The 16,562-nt window shown below is 35.8% G+C and overlaps 1 protein-coding gene and 2 long non-coding RNA genes across 5 annotated transcripts in view; 1 reads left to right on the top strand and 2 right to left on the bottom strand.

Moving 5' to 3' along the window:
• The window catches only part of LOC124445473, a 25,159-nt gene extending 21,501 nt beyond the window's left edge, over positions 1-3,658 (bottom strand). Inside the window, exons 1-2 of one of the 2 annotated variants that reach the window (XR_006948167.1) lie at positions 3,647-3,658; positions 3,243-3,249 (exon numbers count right to left, since the gene is read on the bottom strand). This is a non-coding gene — a long non-coding RNA (uncharacterized LOC124445473). The remainder of the gene's footprint in view (positions 1-3,242; positions 3,250-3,646) is intronic. The other variant, XR_006948166.1, reaches the window with a different exon arrangement.
• Positions 1-16,301, top strand: part of LOC124445469 (amyloid beta precursor protein binding family B member 1-like) — a 21,553-nt gene extending 5,252 nt beyond the window's left edge. Inside the window, exons 4-18 of one of the 2 annotated variants that reach the window (XM_046996196.1) lie at positions 183-232; positions 418-457; positions 2,142-2,294; positions 3,321-3,448; positions 4,294-4,514; positions 8,256-8,348; positions 9,465-9,580; positions 9,654-9,721; positions 10,690-10,801; positions 11,349-11,438; positions 12,553-12,630; positions 13,285-13,401; positions 13,592-13,728; positions 14,764-14,839; positions 15,849-16,301. In XM_046996196.1, the coding sequence (XP_046852152.1) occupies positions 183-232; positions 418-457; positions 2,142-2,294; positions 3,321-3,448; positions 4,294-4,514; positions 8,256-8,348; positions 9,465-9,580; positions 9,654-9,721; positions 10,690-10,801; positions 11,349-11,438; positions 12,553-12,630; positions 13,285-13,401; positions 13,592-13,728; positions 14,764-14,839; positions 15,849-15,893 (1,524 nt within the window). In that variant the 3' untranslated portion in view covers positions 15,894-16,301. Of the gene's footprint in view, positions 1-182; positions 233-417; positions 458-2,141; positions 2,295-3,320; positions 3,449-4,293; positions 4,515-8,255; positions 8,349-9,464; positions 9,581-9,653; positions 9,722-10,689; positions 10,802-11,348; positions 11,439-12,552; positions 12,631-13,284; positions 13,402-13,591; positions 13,729-14,763; positions 14,843-15,848 lie in introns of those variants that run through there. The other variant, XM_046996197.1, reaches the window with a different exon arrangement.
• On the bottom strand, positions 13,124-13,969 carry LOC124445474. The gene is made up of 2 exons (XR_006948168.1): positions 13,715-13,969; positions 13,124-13,303 (listed from the first exon to the last, which is right to left on the bottom strand). It is a non-coding gene; the product is annotated as an uncharacterized LOC124445474 (long non-coding RNA).
• Positions 16,302-16,562: the final 261 nt, after the last annotated feature.

Below are 16,562 nucleotides of genomic sequence, written 5' to 3' on the forward strand. Positions count from 1 at the left end.
TATTATACATGTTTAAAAAAAATACGTGTTTAAAGTATGATTAATGTTTCCATGATTGTAGTGCTCAATTTTTGCCTTTTGGTGCTCTTTTATATATAACCCTTGCATGTTTAAATTATAATAGACTTTTAGCTAATGTTTTCTCCAATATTAACTTCTTTTATTGGCTTATTTTTCTATAGAAACAGGACAGCACGGAACCCTTTAGGAGAGCCAAACATCCTCAGTCTGTGTAAGCAAATGTTTTGTGTTGCTAACTGCTACACTTATAATTTGGCAGAAGTTTGAGATTCGAGTTAGAAAAAAAGAAAAGATAAACCGAGTGTTTGTAAAATTCACTCGTGCATTGCTTTTTCCAAATTGTTGACGAAATCGACTTTTGTTTTTAAACGTTAGAATTTTTTTCGTTCTTTACAGAAATACGCCGAAAGTACAGCAAAAACCGGAGCCGATTACTGTAAGTTTGTGTATTATACATACTTGAATTCGTCACGTTCCTAACTTATATGCCAAAGTCGTATTGTTTCAATTTTGGGATTTTCGCCGAAAACTGCTATTTTGCCCACTGGTGTGTTGTGTAACAAAACCACTCAATTAATGTGTATTATATGATAAATAAGGAATGACTGTTTTTAAGGTTATATTTATTTATTTTTGTTATCTCAAAACTCCCTTAAATTACTTAGCATAAAAGCCAGTAACTTGGCGAATTAGATCAATTAATGTCATCGTACAACGTTTTACTTTGCTTCATTTCGGCGTTGAAAACGTTAGAGATGATAGCTTCACCGAATCACAAAATAGCTTTTTAATAATGGGTATCATAGTCCGTGCACTCTGATTGGCTGCTTTCAAGTCTAATATATTTTTATTTTGTACCGTTTCCATGACAATCGGCTCCGAACTTGTATCAGATTTGCGAGATTTACGAATCAAGAGCAAGTGGACGTCACAAACTTCGTTCACAACCAAAAAGAAAGAAATACTGTGAGGAAAACTAAGAAAGACTCAGGCAAACTTCACAAATGCTTAATTTTACTGGCATTGGAAAAGACACTGAGACACCAGCTTACGTGTCAAATGTTTTGCTCTACAAAATGCGCCCTATAATAAGCCCTTGTTAACTGAGCACGAGGTCTTTATGGAGAAATATCGGACCGAAGTTTTTTTGTACAGACCGAGCCCGTAGAGTAGGGTGAGCAAAATCATTATCGACTTAAAAACATATTTGGTCTATACAAGGCATTGCAACAAAACTTTACCTCATGGAACATTAATGAGACGGGATGCTTTTCATCTGGCTGAATGGATTTTTATTCTTCTTCAAAATTTGCACTTAACAGCAATCGTCTTTACACGACGTGCATGCATTAACTATTAATAAGGGCTTTATATTCATCCTAAATCATTTGACTAAAGGCCATTTATTTGAAAATTTCGTACACTTGTGAAAATCTGGCATTCGTAAACTTTAAAACAAGAACCTGAATTTGTGATTGTCCTTCGTATAAGAATATTATATGAAGTATACGTACAATCATATAAACGTGAGAAAAAACAAGTGAGCGGTTGCCACTTGCCAAAACGCAGCAATGATTCCCGCCGAAATAATTATATGCATGCATATGCGTCATGTATTTCACGACAAACGATACGAATTTAGTCAATGTTTGAGAAGCGTTAATGACAAATTTTTTGAAGAACCTACAAATATTTAATCCCCAAAATTTTAAATCGGTGTTTTGGTTGTGAAGGGCTGTTGTGTACACTTCTCTCGAGGCGAGAATATAAGAAATATTTCATCTAGCTACAAGATCAGTGCGAAATTGGAAAATTACGTTTCGAGTGGCTTGTCTCGTTTGCCGCTTCGCAACTGTACATTTTACAGTGCTGTTTTGTTAATTAAAGAGAACTCGAGAAAATAAATTGCATTCCAGAATTCAAAAGATAGCTAGCGCAATCTTTATGTGGCACGAGTAGAGTAGAAATGGCTACCTTGTTGCTTCGTTCGGTAAGCTTTTGGATATAAAACAACGTCAGACTGGTACATGGTTAATATAATTTAAATAACTCTTTTGTCGCGAGAAACGCAACTGATAAGAAGCATTGATGCCACAGATTTATTCTCATTCATTTTTCAGGTGACCAGTTTTCCTGTTCACTCGATGGGTTGGGTGGAGCTTGAAGAAAGCCAGGTTGCTCCTCACAACATGACCGATACCATAGCCGAATGCATGAGAATGCTTGCCAGGGAACGTAAGGACCTGTGGAAGACATCCGAGACTTGGGGATACGTAAGTACGAATGTGATCTATTATGGATGTATTTGTGTAGAAAATATATATGTTATCGAAAATTGGAAACCTGAATGTTGATTGTACTTAAATTGTATTAATATGACAGGCAAAGGACGAACTTGTCGCGCATAACCTTTGCGTGGTTACTTGTCTTTTTATTTGCTTGACAATTTGCCTTTTGCAAATTTGTCTTTTGCTTGACAATTTGCCAAAAATGAATTCAGTCAAAGTTAGAACTTTTGGCTCTGTTCTAAATGCATTGCGGCAGTTACTGTGCTTTTACATAGAAAAAAAGATGGCTGAACATTTTCCCTGTGTTAAAATCATATGATTAAAATGATTCCAACTGCTATACACTCTTCCAAGAGTAGTTGTGCTGCTAAAAACTAAATATAGTTCAAAGTATGCAAACCTAAACGTGGTTAGATCCACGTTATCAAAGTCAGTGATTATTAAGCTATTAATAACCGAGCTTGAGGTCTTTACGGAGAAATAACGGACCTCGGTCCGTTATTTGTCAGTAAAGACTGAGAAAGCGAGATTATTAAAAGGTTTATTATATGGCATTATTTGACTTGAAACGCAGCTTGCTTTCTTTCTTGTCTTTGCTGTTTTTTACGGGCTGGCTTTCACTTTTCTAGTTTTCGTCAGTAAAAAATAAATCGTTTTAAATTGTATCGTCTGGATAGTTGAACTGTTTTCCAAGTGTTTTTCTTCGAATCACATTTGTAAATGGTTTTTTGTTTCGTTTATTTTTCGTTTTGCTGTTTGCTTTACGAAGTTTGTTTACATTTGACTGAAAAATTACGCGTTTTGGACCGTGGTCGATTACGGGAAAATATTGGACCTGCAAAAATGTTTCTGAGCCAATCAAAGCGCGCCATTTTGCCGGAAGTGACGCTTGCCATATAATAAACGCACGTTATAAATGGAAAATAAACATACCTCTGCCCTATGAATTAGTAATTAGTTTTGTGTAAGAATCCGTAAGTGTTTATGTTAATGCTATTTTTCCAATTTCAGGGTAAAGACTTACGTTTATTGCTCGAAAAAGACAATTTAAAGCTAGTTGAAGTACAAACTAACAAGATCCTGCTCGTTCAACCAGTTTCGAAAATGCGCGTTTGGGGCGCCGGCAGGGAGGAGCAGAGGTAGGTGAATTTTGGCATACCGTAAATCTTCGAGTTAGCACCGCGGCGCTTATTTAATTTTCCCGAGTCTGAATGCAATGCCTATCCGGGAGCGACGCTTTAAGTGGGAGCGGTGCTAATTAAATAATTTTCAACTAAAGGCCCACATTAAATATATTTGTTACCCCCAAAAATAAGAAGTAAACAAAATCTATTTACTTGATACAACTTAACGAAAATAATGTCATACAGATGCACAACAAAAAACCAATATATCTTTTATTACCAAAATTATACTATATTAATAAATGGGATGCGGGAGCGGCGCTAAATAACTTTTCTGGATTCTGAATGCGGCGCTTAACCGAGAGCGGTGCGTAAGTGCGAGCGGCGCTAAAACGAGCATTTACGGTATACATTAAGATATTACTACCTTGACCAACACTTGAGAATTTTTTCACTAATCGATTTCAAATAAGCCCCTAACCATATGTGCCCCCTCCCCGTCCACATAAATCCTTGGGATACGTTTTTCAAAATTTAAGCAGAAAAAAATCATGAAATTGTATATATTTGTAAGGGGCATCCACTTCTCTTATATTTTTTTCATATGGCCTTGATAGCAAGCTCGTGTCTGTAGAAATCATTCGGTTTGCGCAGTGCATGATTGTCGATACTCATTTTTTAACTACCTTCAAATTTTGTGTTTTGAAAAGTTGCTGAAATGAAGAGTTCTATCATCCGGAAATCTTCGAACGAACGAATTTTCATACTTTCTCCAATCAAACTTCTCAAATGCGTTGTCTTTGTATGCGCATTGAGTAGAAGAATCTTTACCAAACGTCTTTCTTGCATTTTGTTTTCAGTGACTTTGCTTACGTCGCACGTGACCAGGCATCGGGAAAACACAAGTGTCACGTGTTCCGTTGCCATGGAAACATTTTGGGAAGAGCAATTCACAATAAGCTACACGAAATGTGCAGCAAGATACTCGCGCAGAGATCAAAATCGAACAATAATCATCAAGGGAGTGGATCGCGACAATGGTCGGACATCCTGAACACTCCTCCAAAGCAATCCGCTCTAGGTAACTACACAAAAATACTTGCCATCTCTGTTGATTTTTTGTAAGAGCTACACCTTAATGATTTGGGAGGCACACTACACTGAATCAATGGAAATAACCTTCTGTATTTAAGTATATATTTTGTTGTAAATGTTGTCTTTTGGATAAGTCCGAAAGTTACATATATCTTACTCCCAATTCCTTTTTTTTAACCCCTTTCTTTAAGTCGGGTTGAAATTATTCCTGACGTAGAAAATGAGAATTAATCGCAATTAACCGAAGCCGAATGTTTTCAATGGAACGAAAGTCGTTGATCCATCGAATGTTTATCACCAAGCGTTTGTATGTATGAATAACTCCTCCATTCCTGGCACGGTTGAATAACTCCGGTTGCACGAAGACTGAATAGCGCTATCCACTGGATAGCAAATTTTTTTGAACGTTTAAGAACCTCTTAAAAGAGAAAATGTAAGATTTGAAATGAGCATTCACTAAAAGAAACTATTGCTTCCAAGATTACAAAAATTTCTATGTCGTAAGGAAAATATAAACAACTTTTTTACAAGTTTGAAAATTTTACTATCCAATGGAAAACGCTACCCAGTCTTCGTGCAACCTGCTCCAGAACAACGCTTTGAACAGTTTACGAAAGGTGGTGAACGTAAAAAATTGAAATTTGGTAAAATAGGCTTTATGTTTACGATTACATACGTATATGCAGCCGGCAATGTTGTTACAACAAAGTTAAAATTTTTTTTCAAGATAACAACTACGTGCAGTTTAATGCATCTGTGACATCAATTTACTGCATATAGTTGTTGCACTCTGTTTCGGTCGTTTTAATCATTCCGGAACCCTGTTATTGCCATCGTCTTCCTATTTGCATCTTGGCGAAGTTATGATTCCTTTGCGCTTCTATTGTTCATACTGTTATTACGCAAGTCGGAACCAAGGATCTGTAATGCTCAATGATTTATTACCCAGTCTCCCAGGAGCTGGTCGCACAAAGACTGGATAGCGCTATCATTTTCCATTGGATCGTAAAATTTTCAGTAAAAAAGTTGTTTATATTTTCCTTACGACGTAGAAATTTTTGTAATCTTGGAATCAATATTTACTTTTAGTGAATGCTCATTTCAAATCTTATATTTTCTCTTTTGAGAGGTTTTCAAACGTTCAAAAAACTTGCTATCCAGTTCATAGCGCTATTCGGCCTTCGCGCATCCGGGTCCAGAAGTCTAACTACCGTTGCAAAGGTGAGACAAGGACGCCATTTTGAATAGTTATAGAAAGCAAAACTCTCATTCAAATGTAGCTAAGTTAAAAGAAATGGTAAAAAACATTCAAAAGCCAAACCTGTACTATTACCTCTGTAATTATTGATCAACGTATGCAGAAGAAGCACGTCGTTGTTGCGTTACAACCTTTAAACATGGCGGATTGCCTTTCTTGCAACTAGCTATGTAGAATTTTTTCGTTGTCAGCTATTGGTTAGAGTGGGTTTTGAGGTAATTGGTACTAATCGCTTTCTGCCTTTTGTAATTGTGTTTTGTTTGCGTTTTCGTGTGAAGGTATTATTTGCCTGAGTAAGTCTTGCTTCAATGCTACAAGCTACAGAAATGACCATATTATACCTTACATTCTTTCCAAGCGCATGTTTTATCTAAGAGAATGCATTAAAGCACGTGAATTGATAGTGTGTTCGTAATAAAGCTATTGATCGTTTTTTGTTCTCTACGTTCACGTGATTGACAAAAGTGCTGTACGACTTTTATCCTTATATAACACGTCATTTTGACGTGCAAATATCATTTTGTTGATGGACTTTTTGAAATTTGAAGTGCAACATGGTCCCATGTGTCAATTTACCGCTAGCTTCGTATTTTGCTGCGTTTTCGTTATGTATTTAGTAGTAGACTTGTGCGCATGCTCCAAGCTAACTTTGGCGTATTTTCATATACTGTCTTTACTCGATCCTGCAACAATAATTTTCAATTCAAGACACAACTCCGAAGGTTCATACGATTCTCGGTGATTTGGATTTAAGTTATTATACTTCAAGAATTGTAAATTATTCGGCATTCTTTTATACACAAAATAATTCAACATATTTGAGATGTTTGCCAATTTTTAGGTCGAACGTTGTCGTTTTTTACCCGGAGATCAAAAACTCGTGATATAAACGCGCGGGAACAACAGCAAACAACGAAAGGCACGCAGTGACAAGTTGAACATTATATATTTTGTACAGCGTACACATGATGTACATATACATATACATATTTTTGTACTTTTCTTTCCTATTACATTAATATAATAATTCGTTTATAACACAGTATTCGTTCTTCATATATGTATAATAGGGTGAACTTTTTGATATTGTTGTATGCAGAAAGCGTAAAGTTTTAATATACGGAGTATTTTTAGTAACTTTTCCATGTATAACAGTGGATAGTAGTGTATTTATACGAATTGGCTCTCCTATGTACATAATGATATATATTTTTGTATTCATTAGCAGAAGAGTCTCTGGTCTCACTTATTTTTTTATGAGTATATTATTTTTGACATAATCCAAGCAGCATGGCGTACGCTTCGGTTTGAACAGACCAAATGCCCGCAGACTTGCATTACCATATCCATTAGACCTAACACCCTTTGATTGATCGTCGGAGGATATGTATGGCTTGGTTATTAAACATTCATAGGACTTGGTTATGTTGTTTAGAAACGACGGTGTGCGATTAGGCATCGACGAAGAACAATCGTTTGGTTAATAGTCGCTTAATACGACGTTTCTTTTGTATTGCATTGTCATAATTTTGCGTTAAGATTTGTGCTGCATTTACACTTGTAACCGGCGTCTTTGTACCTTACCTTTTCTGTTGGATCATTGATTTACAAGAAATGATAATGTTTTCATAGGTTTTGTCGTGGTTCATCGATTTTCAGATTCAGAAAGATCGTTCAATTGTGCAAAGTGTATCGAACTTTAATATGCTATCATGCATTTGATGTTGTGTTTTATGCTTGTAATTTTATACATCAGAAAAGACGAGCTCTTCAACTTTTCAATGAGATAGTTTACATTCCATAATAATCAGAAACGATCGAGTACTCCTCAAACGAAATTTTAAGTCGAAATGGCATTTTTACACCGTTAAGAATTTAGTACAATTATTTGAAGATTCTAGAGGGGAACCCGCTGATTTATTTGCTTTTGTTCAAAGTGGCAGTGAAGCATCACTAAATGCACTCAACAATTTCAAACGGTGGAGAAATGCAATTTGGACTTGCAATTTTTAATTTTTGTTTGAGGTGTACTCAATCGTTATAAAATGAAAAACATATCATTGGGATTAGCTTAACCGCTCATCTGTTTTTGCTATGTGAAAATTCAAGCGTAAAAACACAATGTCACGTGCACGTTACCATGTTAAAATTCTTAACATTTTTTTTGCAAGATGCTGCAGGAAAGATTTAAACTGACAAAAGACGATTTCCCAAGCTATATTGGCATGACGATTACACACTTAGTGGCGAAGCCAGCGCGATCTTTTACTTCTACGATGCTAATTTTTAGAGAACAACTATTATTCCTTTCTTTAGAAAATTAATTCGCTTCTTTGTTTTCCTGTGATTGAGCACAGAAAAATTTGCATTTTAGGAATAAAAAACGGGCTGGCTTCGCTATCTCACCCTTTTGGCATACGTTTGAAATCGCCTGCAATATAACATTGAAATGCAACTCTTTTACTTTAGACCAAGTCGGTTTTAACGTGAAGCCAAAACCGGAGAACAAACGAAGCTTTTCAGGGAAATTTATCGGGAAGGTGGAAGTACCAAGACCGACAGGTAATAGTCAATATAAAGTGTTTGTCATGATCGTAACTTCTTTCTAAAGAATTTTTTACGAATTGAGAACAATTGATTTGTTTCAATATACTGCACTTCTTGTGCTTTCCCGGTTACTATAAAAAAAAGTTTCATTTAGTTCGTGGTATGCTGAAGTTTTTTTCATTTGAATACGCTTTGACGTCTTAGTATAATGGTAGTGATTCTATAGGTTCGTTATCCTTCATAACATACGTATTTTTGAATTAGATTATTATTTACTAGTCAGTTTGTCAAAAATGTCATTTACCAACAACACTCTTACTCCATATAGTCAGTGGTGCACTCACAAGTCAAGCTAGGCAAATTTTCTGTATTCACTCACACTGAAAACCATAGGTTTTTTCAATTAAGAAATAAAAGATGTTTACTGTGTTTGCACGGGCTTCTTTGGGAGAACTCAAGAGCAGATCAGTGCTAGTCCGAGACCGAAGGTCGAGGGTTGCACATGCTCGAGAGTTCTCACAAACGTCTCCGAGGTTTGCATAAGCCAGTGAAAATACGAAAAACATCTTTTATTTTTTTATAGAATAACAATAATGCGAAAAAGAAAAAACATTTCAATTTTTCCTCTAAAATGTATTCATGATCGATTTGCAAATTCTCTTTGACTGATTGATTTGATTGGCTAAGCTCGGATGTGTTTTGCACAGGCTAATGCAAACACGGCTCTAGACCAATCAGCGCACGCGTTTCAATGTGTTTATTTTATAATGAGTAATGATAAGATCTTTTGACGTTTGCATAGCACGACTTTCCGGGCTTGGAAATACTTTTGCCGACAATCCATCTAAGTCTTCTTCAGAATATTCGTACATCAAATAAAAAATATTAAAAAGTGTTTATCGACAAAATAAAATAGTGTTGGAAGAGTAGGTATGAAGCTGCTTTGCTAACAATATATGCTAATCGTTCTCCCGTTAAAGTTAGGCAATCTATGCTCCGAAGAACCCACGAACTTGTCGACGAAATATCACTGTCTCCCGCCCACAATTGTACGGTGTAGCAAACTATTTACTGCACTACTGAAACTTTCAAAATCCGTTTCGTTTAATGATTTGTTTATTTTTGTTCAAGGTATCGACGTTGTACATAGAGCAATCGATGTTGCTATGGTCTCACGTGACCCAAGTGCGTGGCGGACATGTTTGATCGAGATCACTGTATCGAGCGTGCGCGCCACTGATTGTTTGGTAACGAATTTTTTTTGCTTATTTTTTTCTCGGATATTGTAGCCAACCATTGATACTTGCAATTTTTTTTAAGTCACAAGAGATAATTTCAGACAATAGAATCAAGTTTGTTTCGTTTATTGGAGTCGCGAAAGACGTGAGGTGAGAAATATGTCTTGTAATCTATACATTGGATGTAAAAGGGAGCTCAAACACAGCGATGGGGGAAACCTTTTACTGAGACGATATTAAATTGCCTTCTAAAGACTTCAAAATAGTTTTCATTAATATTGAATGAAACTTAGGCTTTTAGAGGGTAATAAATTTATTCAACAACAAGTTACGAAGAAATTTATAACGAGTTGAAATACAAGGGGATAAAGCCTTCGTCACACTGCACCCGATAACGATGCAAAGAAAAATCGCTCGTTATTCAAACTCTTGTGTGCGGTCACATTGTAGCGATAATGATAACGATTTATCGTTAGTGTGTGACCATTGAATTTCCTTATAGTTTACCGTTATCGTTATCGTTATCGTCAAACAGTGTGACCGAGGCTTAAGACTGTATATAGGTTGTGTATGGGTTGAATAATGTAAAATGTATATTCTGTTAATTTTCTACCGGATATAGATACATTGTACAAAAATATTCTAAACCATACTGTCTATACCAAAATTTACTTCAATACACAATAGATTGAAAGATATTGTGTAATTTCAATGACCTAGAACCCAGTCTTCTAGATTTCATAATTCTATAGTTACGAGAAAACGAGTGAGGCAAACCGCCATTTCGAAAAATTGCAAGACTAACGATATTTACGAGTAAATTGTTCTTCTTTTGCGTTGATATACCGTTGCAGAGTGCATTGTCTAAGTCTGGGTTTTAAAATTTTTGATAGGATTGGTTTCTTGAACTTTCTTTGTAACTTATTTTTGATCTACAGTTTTGCTTTTTACCACCTCTCAAGATGGCGTCCTTGCCACACATTGACACGGTAATAGGAAATCTAGGGGATTGAGCTCTAAATCATTGCGTTCTCTGCACCCTGTAGTATTGCACGTATGCGTTGGTGATTGCATTGCGGCTATTTTGAAAATGATTTCTTTCCCTCCTACGATTGTAGATATTGTGGTTATGTGTGTCGAGGTGACGAGAACTCCTCCTTTTTATGTAACGTGTTTGAGTGCATCCCGAATGCTGCAAGTTTTACCAAAGCACTGGAGGAAGCTTGCAGGGTATTGATTGTCGCTATATATATATATATATATATGTATATATAAGCTTGAAGACTGGTAATCCAGGCATTATTGTTAAAAAAGTAAACGTTTCTCCTGATTTTATAAGTAATTTCATTGAGCTTTTGACTCGGTACTTCGAGCCTTCTTCAGAATATACATTTATGTATGTGTGCCTTCTTCAGAACATACATGTATATATATTTATGCATGCGTGTATTTCAAAGATTTTAGCATATAATAAAAATTTTCTCCCAGACAACTCCATCCAGTGGTGGATCTAGGGTGAGTCAAAATAAATTACTGCAGCCCATTTTGGCATGTATTTTCATTTCTATGTACCTTAGAGGCAAATCCATTGGTAAAATTACATTCTTTAGAAATTCATAACCAATAGTGTTTTTCTGAAAGCTGAAAGTACTTCGAATTTAAAATTGAACTGCTGTAATTTTGATGAACGCTGGATCCGCTGCTGACATCATCGGAGTTAAAAATTATTATCAGAGGCTAGAATTAATGGTTATTATATGCGTTCTTGATTTTTTAGCTTCGTTTGCAGTCATGCTTGGACACAAACCCAGAGTTAGCTGAAAAAATAAAGGAGGACGCAAGACAATCGGACAAACAATCCAGCCAGGTAGGTGAATGTGTTTCTTTTTAAACGGTGTCCATTGAGCATCCTGGAGCTCAATACAGTTAGCAAAGTTGTTGTGGTTCCTATATTCCAGAAATAGGACTTTACTGTTTTTTCACATGTACTCGCTTCTCACAAACCCAAAAGTTGAGATTTTCGTCGCAACGTTTTCTAGTGGAAAGTTACCATGGAAACTAAGTGATGAATATTCACGTCATACGCAGTGCAAACTGTACCAATTTATGTCCGTCGTGTTTTAATGAGATTGGTCAGGGCATCGAAGGATATTTTGTCTTATTTATAAACTGATTAGGCATTTTGCAAAGATTGCAAAAATTTAGAGAAACCTATATCTTTAAAGCGGATTTTGTAACATTTTAATATCGGTATCAGCGGTGTATTGCTGAAATGTTTATACAGGGGGGGCTCTCTGTCATAAAAGTAGCGGGACGAACTGTCGAACGAAAAACGAGCTGTTTGTGCAAGCGTTTACATGAAACATCTTGAACTTTTTCATGTTATAGTAATCTAATAGTTTACATTTACTGGTACATATAGGAATGATAAAGCATATGAAATGACAAAATCATAAGCTTATCGAGGTGAATCATTTACATGAATGCTTCACAATTTGAAATTAAGCAATATTTAAGAATTATAAGGGGGCTGAGTCCCCTAACTTGACAAAGAATTTTAACAAGGGAGGCTGAGGAATGCAAGGGAATGTTGGTTGTGTAAAGTATCTTGCTCAAGGACACCCTACTATTTCTCGAGCAACCTTATAAATGAAACCATAGATCAGTTTGCGATGCTAAGAAGAAGCTAGACAGTGTAGTTTTCAAATATATAAACACTTCGTGACCAAACAATCCAGTTACTCCGATAGCAGGGCAAGCTCATCCATTTTGTCATTGCCATGTCTATGAACTCGAACAATTGGTCCACCTAACTGCGCATGCTTGAATGAACAGCTCATGCTCAGATGATTTCGCTAATAATTTGTGACTAAGCGAACAATTTACTCCGAAATCATAAATAAATTCAAAACATGCTATTAATATAACAAATATGCAATAAAACTTAATTCTAATTTTGTCATAACGCTCTTTCATTGTAGTCTGGTCATGGCATTAAAGGCTTCCTTGGAAAACTTGCAAGTCAAGCAAAGATGGCTGTACCAAGACGGGACACTTCGGTATAGTAGCTTTTTATAATATTTTCGTTTGCCCCGTATTAAAAGGCATGCAGTCAGCTGGTTGAGGTTGTTGCAGAAGAAATGGGGCCCCACTTTGCTGTTGTAACGCTTATCAGTGTCGCTGAGGCAAATCCAATGGTTATGAAAGTACTACTTTGCATTTAAAATTGAACAGCTATAATTTATTTCGGCGAACGCTAGATCCGCTACTGATGTTTATCTTCGGTTTTTGCCGTATATCGCAAAAACTCGGATTTTTTAAATTAAAAAAAAATTTTTTAATGTAAAATATGGAACACCAGCTCTGTGTAATAAAAGGACTATAACACTTTGGGACCGAGCAGTAGAATTTTTTGCTCGTTAAACAACATTTGCACCAGTAACGTGAGCAAGGTAGTTATATAAAGCATGGGGGTTCAACGAAATTCATCCTATTTCAACGGAAAGTGATTGTGTACAAACTCTTGTATTAATGGAAAGAAAGATTCACTCATTTTATGTCAGCGAAAGCCATATATTAAACGGTAAATTTAAAGAACATCAGCCATAAAACGTTTATTTACTGACTTCTGAAAACTTATATTTGTACTGTCCCGTACAAAGATCTTCGCTTCGTTACTTTTGTTCATCGCTTGATTATGTTCATTTTTCCAGGATGCTGTTTTATCTAGTACTGATGAAAAAAAATACAGTGAATTATTAGTAAAATACTATGGATGTCATCCTGTATCCGTCGGAACAGGACCTTCAGCTATCAGAGAAGCTGTTACGGTGTGTGAACTTTGTCGCGTATTGTAATGTAATGGTTGATTTGTTGCTGGTTTCCAATGTTTTGACAACGACCTGTTCTTATGGCGCATGGCAACTTCAATTTCTAGGATGGTGGGAGGGGGAGGGGGTACATTTAGTATGGTTATTTAGTCACATGCAGGTTTCATGTTTTGAATCAAACGCTTTATAGGTTGCGCAAGGAACAACACTTTCCATAAGTACGTTAAAAATTTCGCATCAATATATAACGCTTGACGACTCAATACAAAGCGGACTTTCTTGCCAATGTATCCCATTGGAAAGGATATCATACCTGGGGGTTGCGAGGTAAACGTCTGTACATTGTTACTGTCTTTTTTTTGTTCTAAAGTATGTTTGATTATTCTTCTCAACTTCCTCACCACTTGTCCGGATTCTACATCCTATTGCAAATCTTCGACATACTTATGCTTCTCCTAGCCATATTTCCAGGTCGTGATATGTAGAATAAGGCTAGAATATCTAATATAAATACGAATATTGCACACTCAAAGTCAAATGGAACTGAGGTGATTTCTCGCCCTCTATTTCTGTGGCTGTAAATATGCATTTTTCCTGTCATCGACATGCCATTGTGAGCTTAAAATTGACAGTATAATTGGAACGTCCGACCAACATCTTAATTCCCCGGCATTTCTGACCTTTTTTGGTAATTTTCGCACACGCGTGTTGTCTTGCAGACAGATGAGCTGAATTAAAGACCAATCACTTAAAATAGATAAGTCTGCTGTCGGAAAACAAAAATCGTAGAATTCAGTTTCAGTTTTTAATTAGCTTAAAGTATATCGATGGATTTAATGTGTGATGCAGGTGTGCGCATCCCTGGATACTAGCTTTTGATAGACGGGGTGTGTGAGAGGTGCCACTTCCCACGTGCAAACCTTTCTTCGATCAATGCTAATGTATTGTGGCTGTGATGAATGTGTCTCATTTTGCCTGTTTATATTTCGGCATGGTTGTTTCTCCAAATTCCTGAATGTATTTTCAAAAATGAGTGCATTTGATCAACTAGAATTTGGGTGAAAGAGAATGTTTTTGTACGAAAAACGGTGAAAAAACGGAAGAACTGCAGAAGGGCCCTTTGTTCAGAAGTTATGAAATATTGCACATGAAGTGAACGTCTCATTTTGTTACAGGCGTCTAGGAGATGGTGCACGCATACACGAAAGCGTTTATTATAGGGTAGCGAATTAGTAAACAATGTAGATTCGACATGTACAGATTATTTCACTCCATCATATGTTGTTTTATAAGCGTACGTTTGTTTAAAATTTTTTAATCTTTAAACTATTCATCGTTTACCAAATCGAATTCATTTTTCAGTGACAAAGCTCACTTTGGATTGGTGGAGAGTCGTGGAGGCGGGCAGTTTGTATGTCATGTTTTTTCTGAGTATAAAGTAAGTAGATATTTATTGTTGCATTATACGTAATAGATTGATGTAACCACTCACAATGCGCGGTAGTAGATATTTATTGTTGCATAATACATAGTAGATTGATGTAACCACTCATATTGCGCAGTAGATTGATGTAACCACTCACAATGCGCGGTAGTAGATAGATGTAACCACACACTATATACACGACGTTGAGCTGTGTACAACGCTGTATTACAACGTTGATATAAACATTGCTGTGAGCTATAAATTTTGCAATATTTGTGCTAGAATTAGGTCTACTCCATTACACAGGTTTAACGGAATGAGCTCTCACTTGTTAAGTTCCAAGAAATATGGAAAAGCCTTGTGCAAGTAGCATCTTTTGATTTTAAAGTTTCTTTCAAATGTTAGACGTCTTTCAGTTGTGCAGCGAGTTCAATTGTATATTATTTGTGGTGAAAAGTTAAGTTGTAATTATTTTTATGTCATGTCGACTTTTTGCCTGCATAACTAAATATTTATCGAATTAACGTTCGACGTTGTAGAAATGCTTATAGCCTAACACTACATCACAGAATATGTTTAATGTTTCACTTCATTTGAAAAAAGAGCTTCATCTAAAGGTTTTCAGGTTTTCCCTGTGAAGTTGGATGTTTTCTTCCAAGCGTTATATTGCTTCTCTTTACAACATAATTTGAGTTATAAAGTAAATGGTTTGAACCCGGGAGTATCGTTACATGTTTGTAAATGTAGATCGTCCATGTTGGTATAGTCCTGAGAAGGACTGTTTTTGTTGTTGTTGACTGACGTTTCGACAACCTTAGCGGTAGTCATCTTCAGAGACAAATCTTCAGAGTCAAAAGGCTCTGAAAATGACTACCGCTAAGGTTGTCGAAACGTCAGTCAACAACTACAAAAACAGTCCTTCTCAGGACTATACCAACCTGGACGATCTACATTTACAAACATATAATTTGAGTTAGTTGTTCAGTTTCTTGTATCGGTTTTGTTTCTTTATTTTTTGTAGGTACCAGTTAGTAAAGTCATTCACCTGATCAGCAAGGTATTATGAGATTGCAATCCAAGAACAGCCACAGTCTTACTTTTCTCCATTTCTCATAAAATTAAAATATATTTTGCATTCAATCAACGTGTGTTCCATCAATGGCAACGCAGTAATTTTCATCAATTTGTTCAACTTCGTGCAATTTTTACTCTTCAAATTGACTGATTAACGACTAACGAGCGATATTTCAGAATTTGTGATTTCATGCAGATCAATAAGTTATAATTAGAAACAATACAAAATATGTAATTATGATATAATATGGTACAAGAGAACAAGTATATTTGAATAGTATTAAATATTGATTCGTCAAGTGAACTCCGTGTTTTGCCCGATCTTACTTCTATTAATAAAAACTGACGCTTTTCTTGTAATGACAATTATTTTAATAACAATAAAAGCCTAATACGTCCATTCTTACTGTACTTAATACTGTATACTAGTTGGTCGTATTCCTTTTAGACTTTTTTTTTCACATGATTTCAAAGTTAGTAAAGTAAGATAGGGTTTTCAAGGAATATGGCGCCACTTTCATTTTGTCTTATTTATGTTCACGAAGAACTTAATGTATTACCAGTTGTTATATTATCCATATATTAAAAATTATATTTTATAATTATTTCGAAAAGTATTTTGGGGGTGTTTTTGCCTAGAGTCGCATTTTTGTCGTGAGCT

This window comes from Xenia sp. Carnegie-2017, unplaced genomic scaffold (genome assembly GCF_021976095.1).
Source record: "Xenia sp. Carnegie-2017 unplaced genomic scaffold, XeniaSp_v1 HiC_scaffold_22, whole genome shotgun sequence".
Taxonomy (NCBI): Eukaryota; Metazoa; Cnidaria; class Anthozoa; order Malacalcyonacea; family Xeniidae; genus Xenia; species Xenia sp. Carnegie-2017.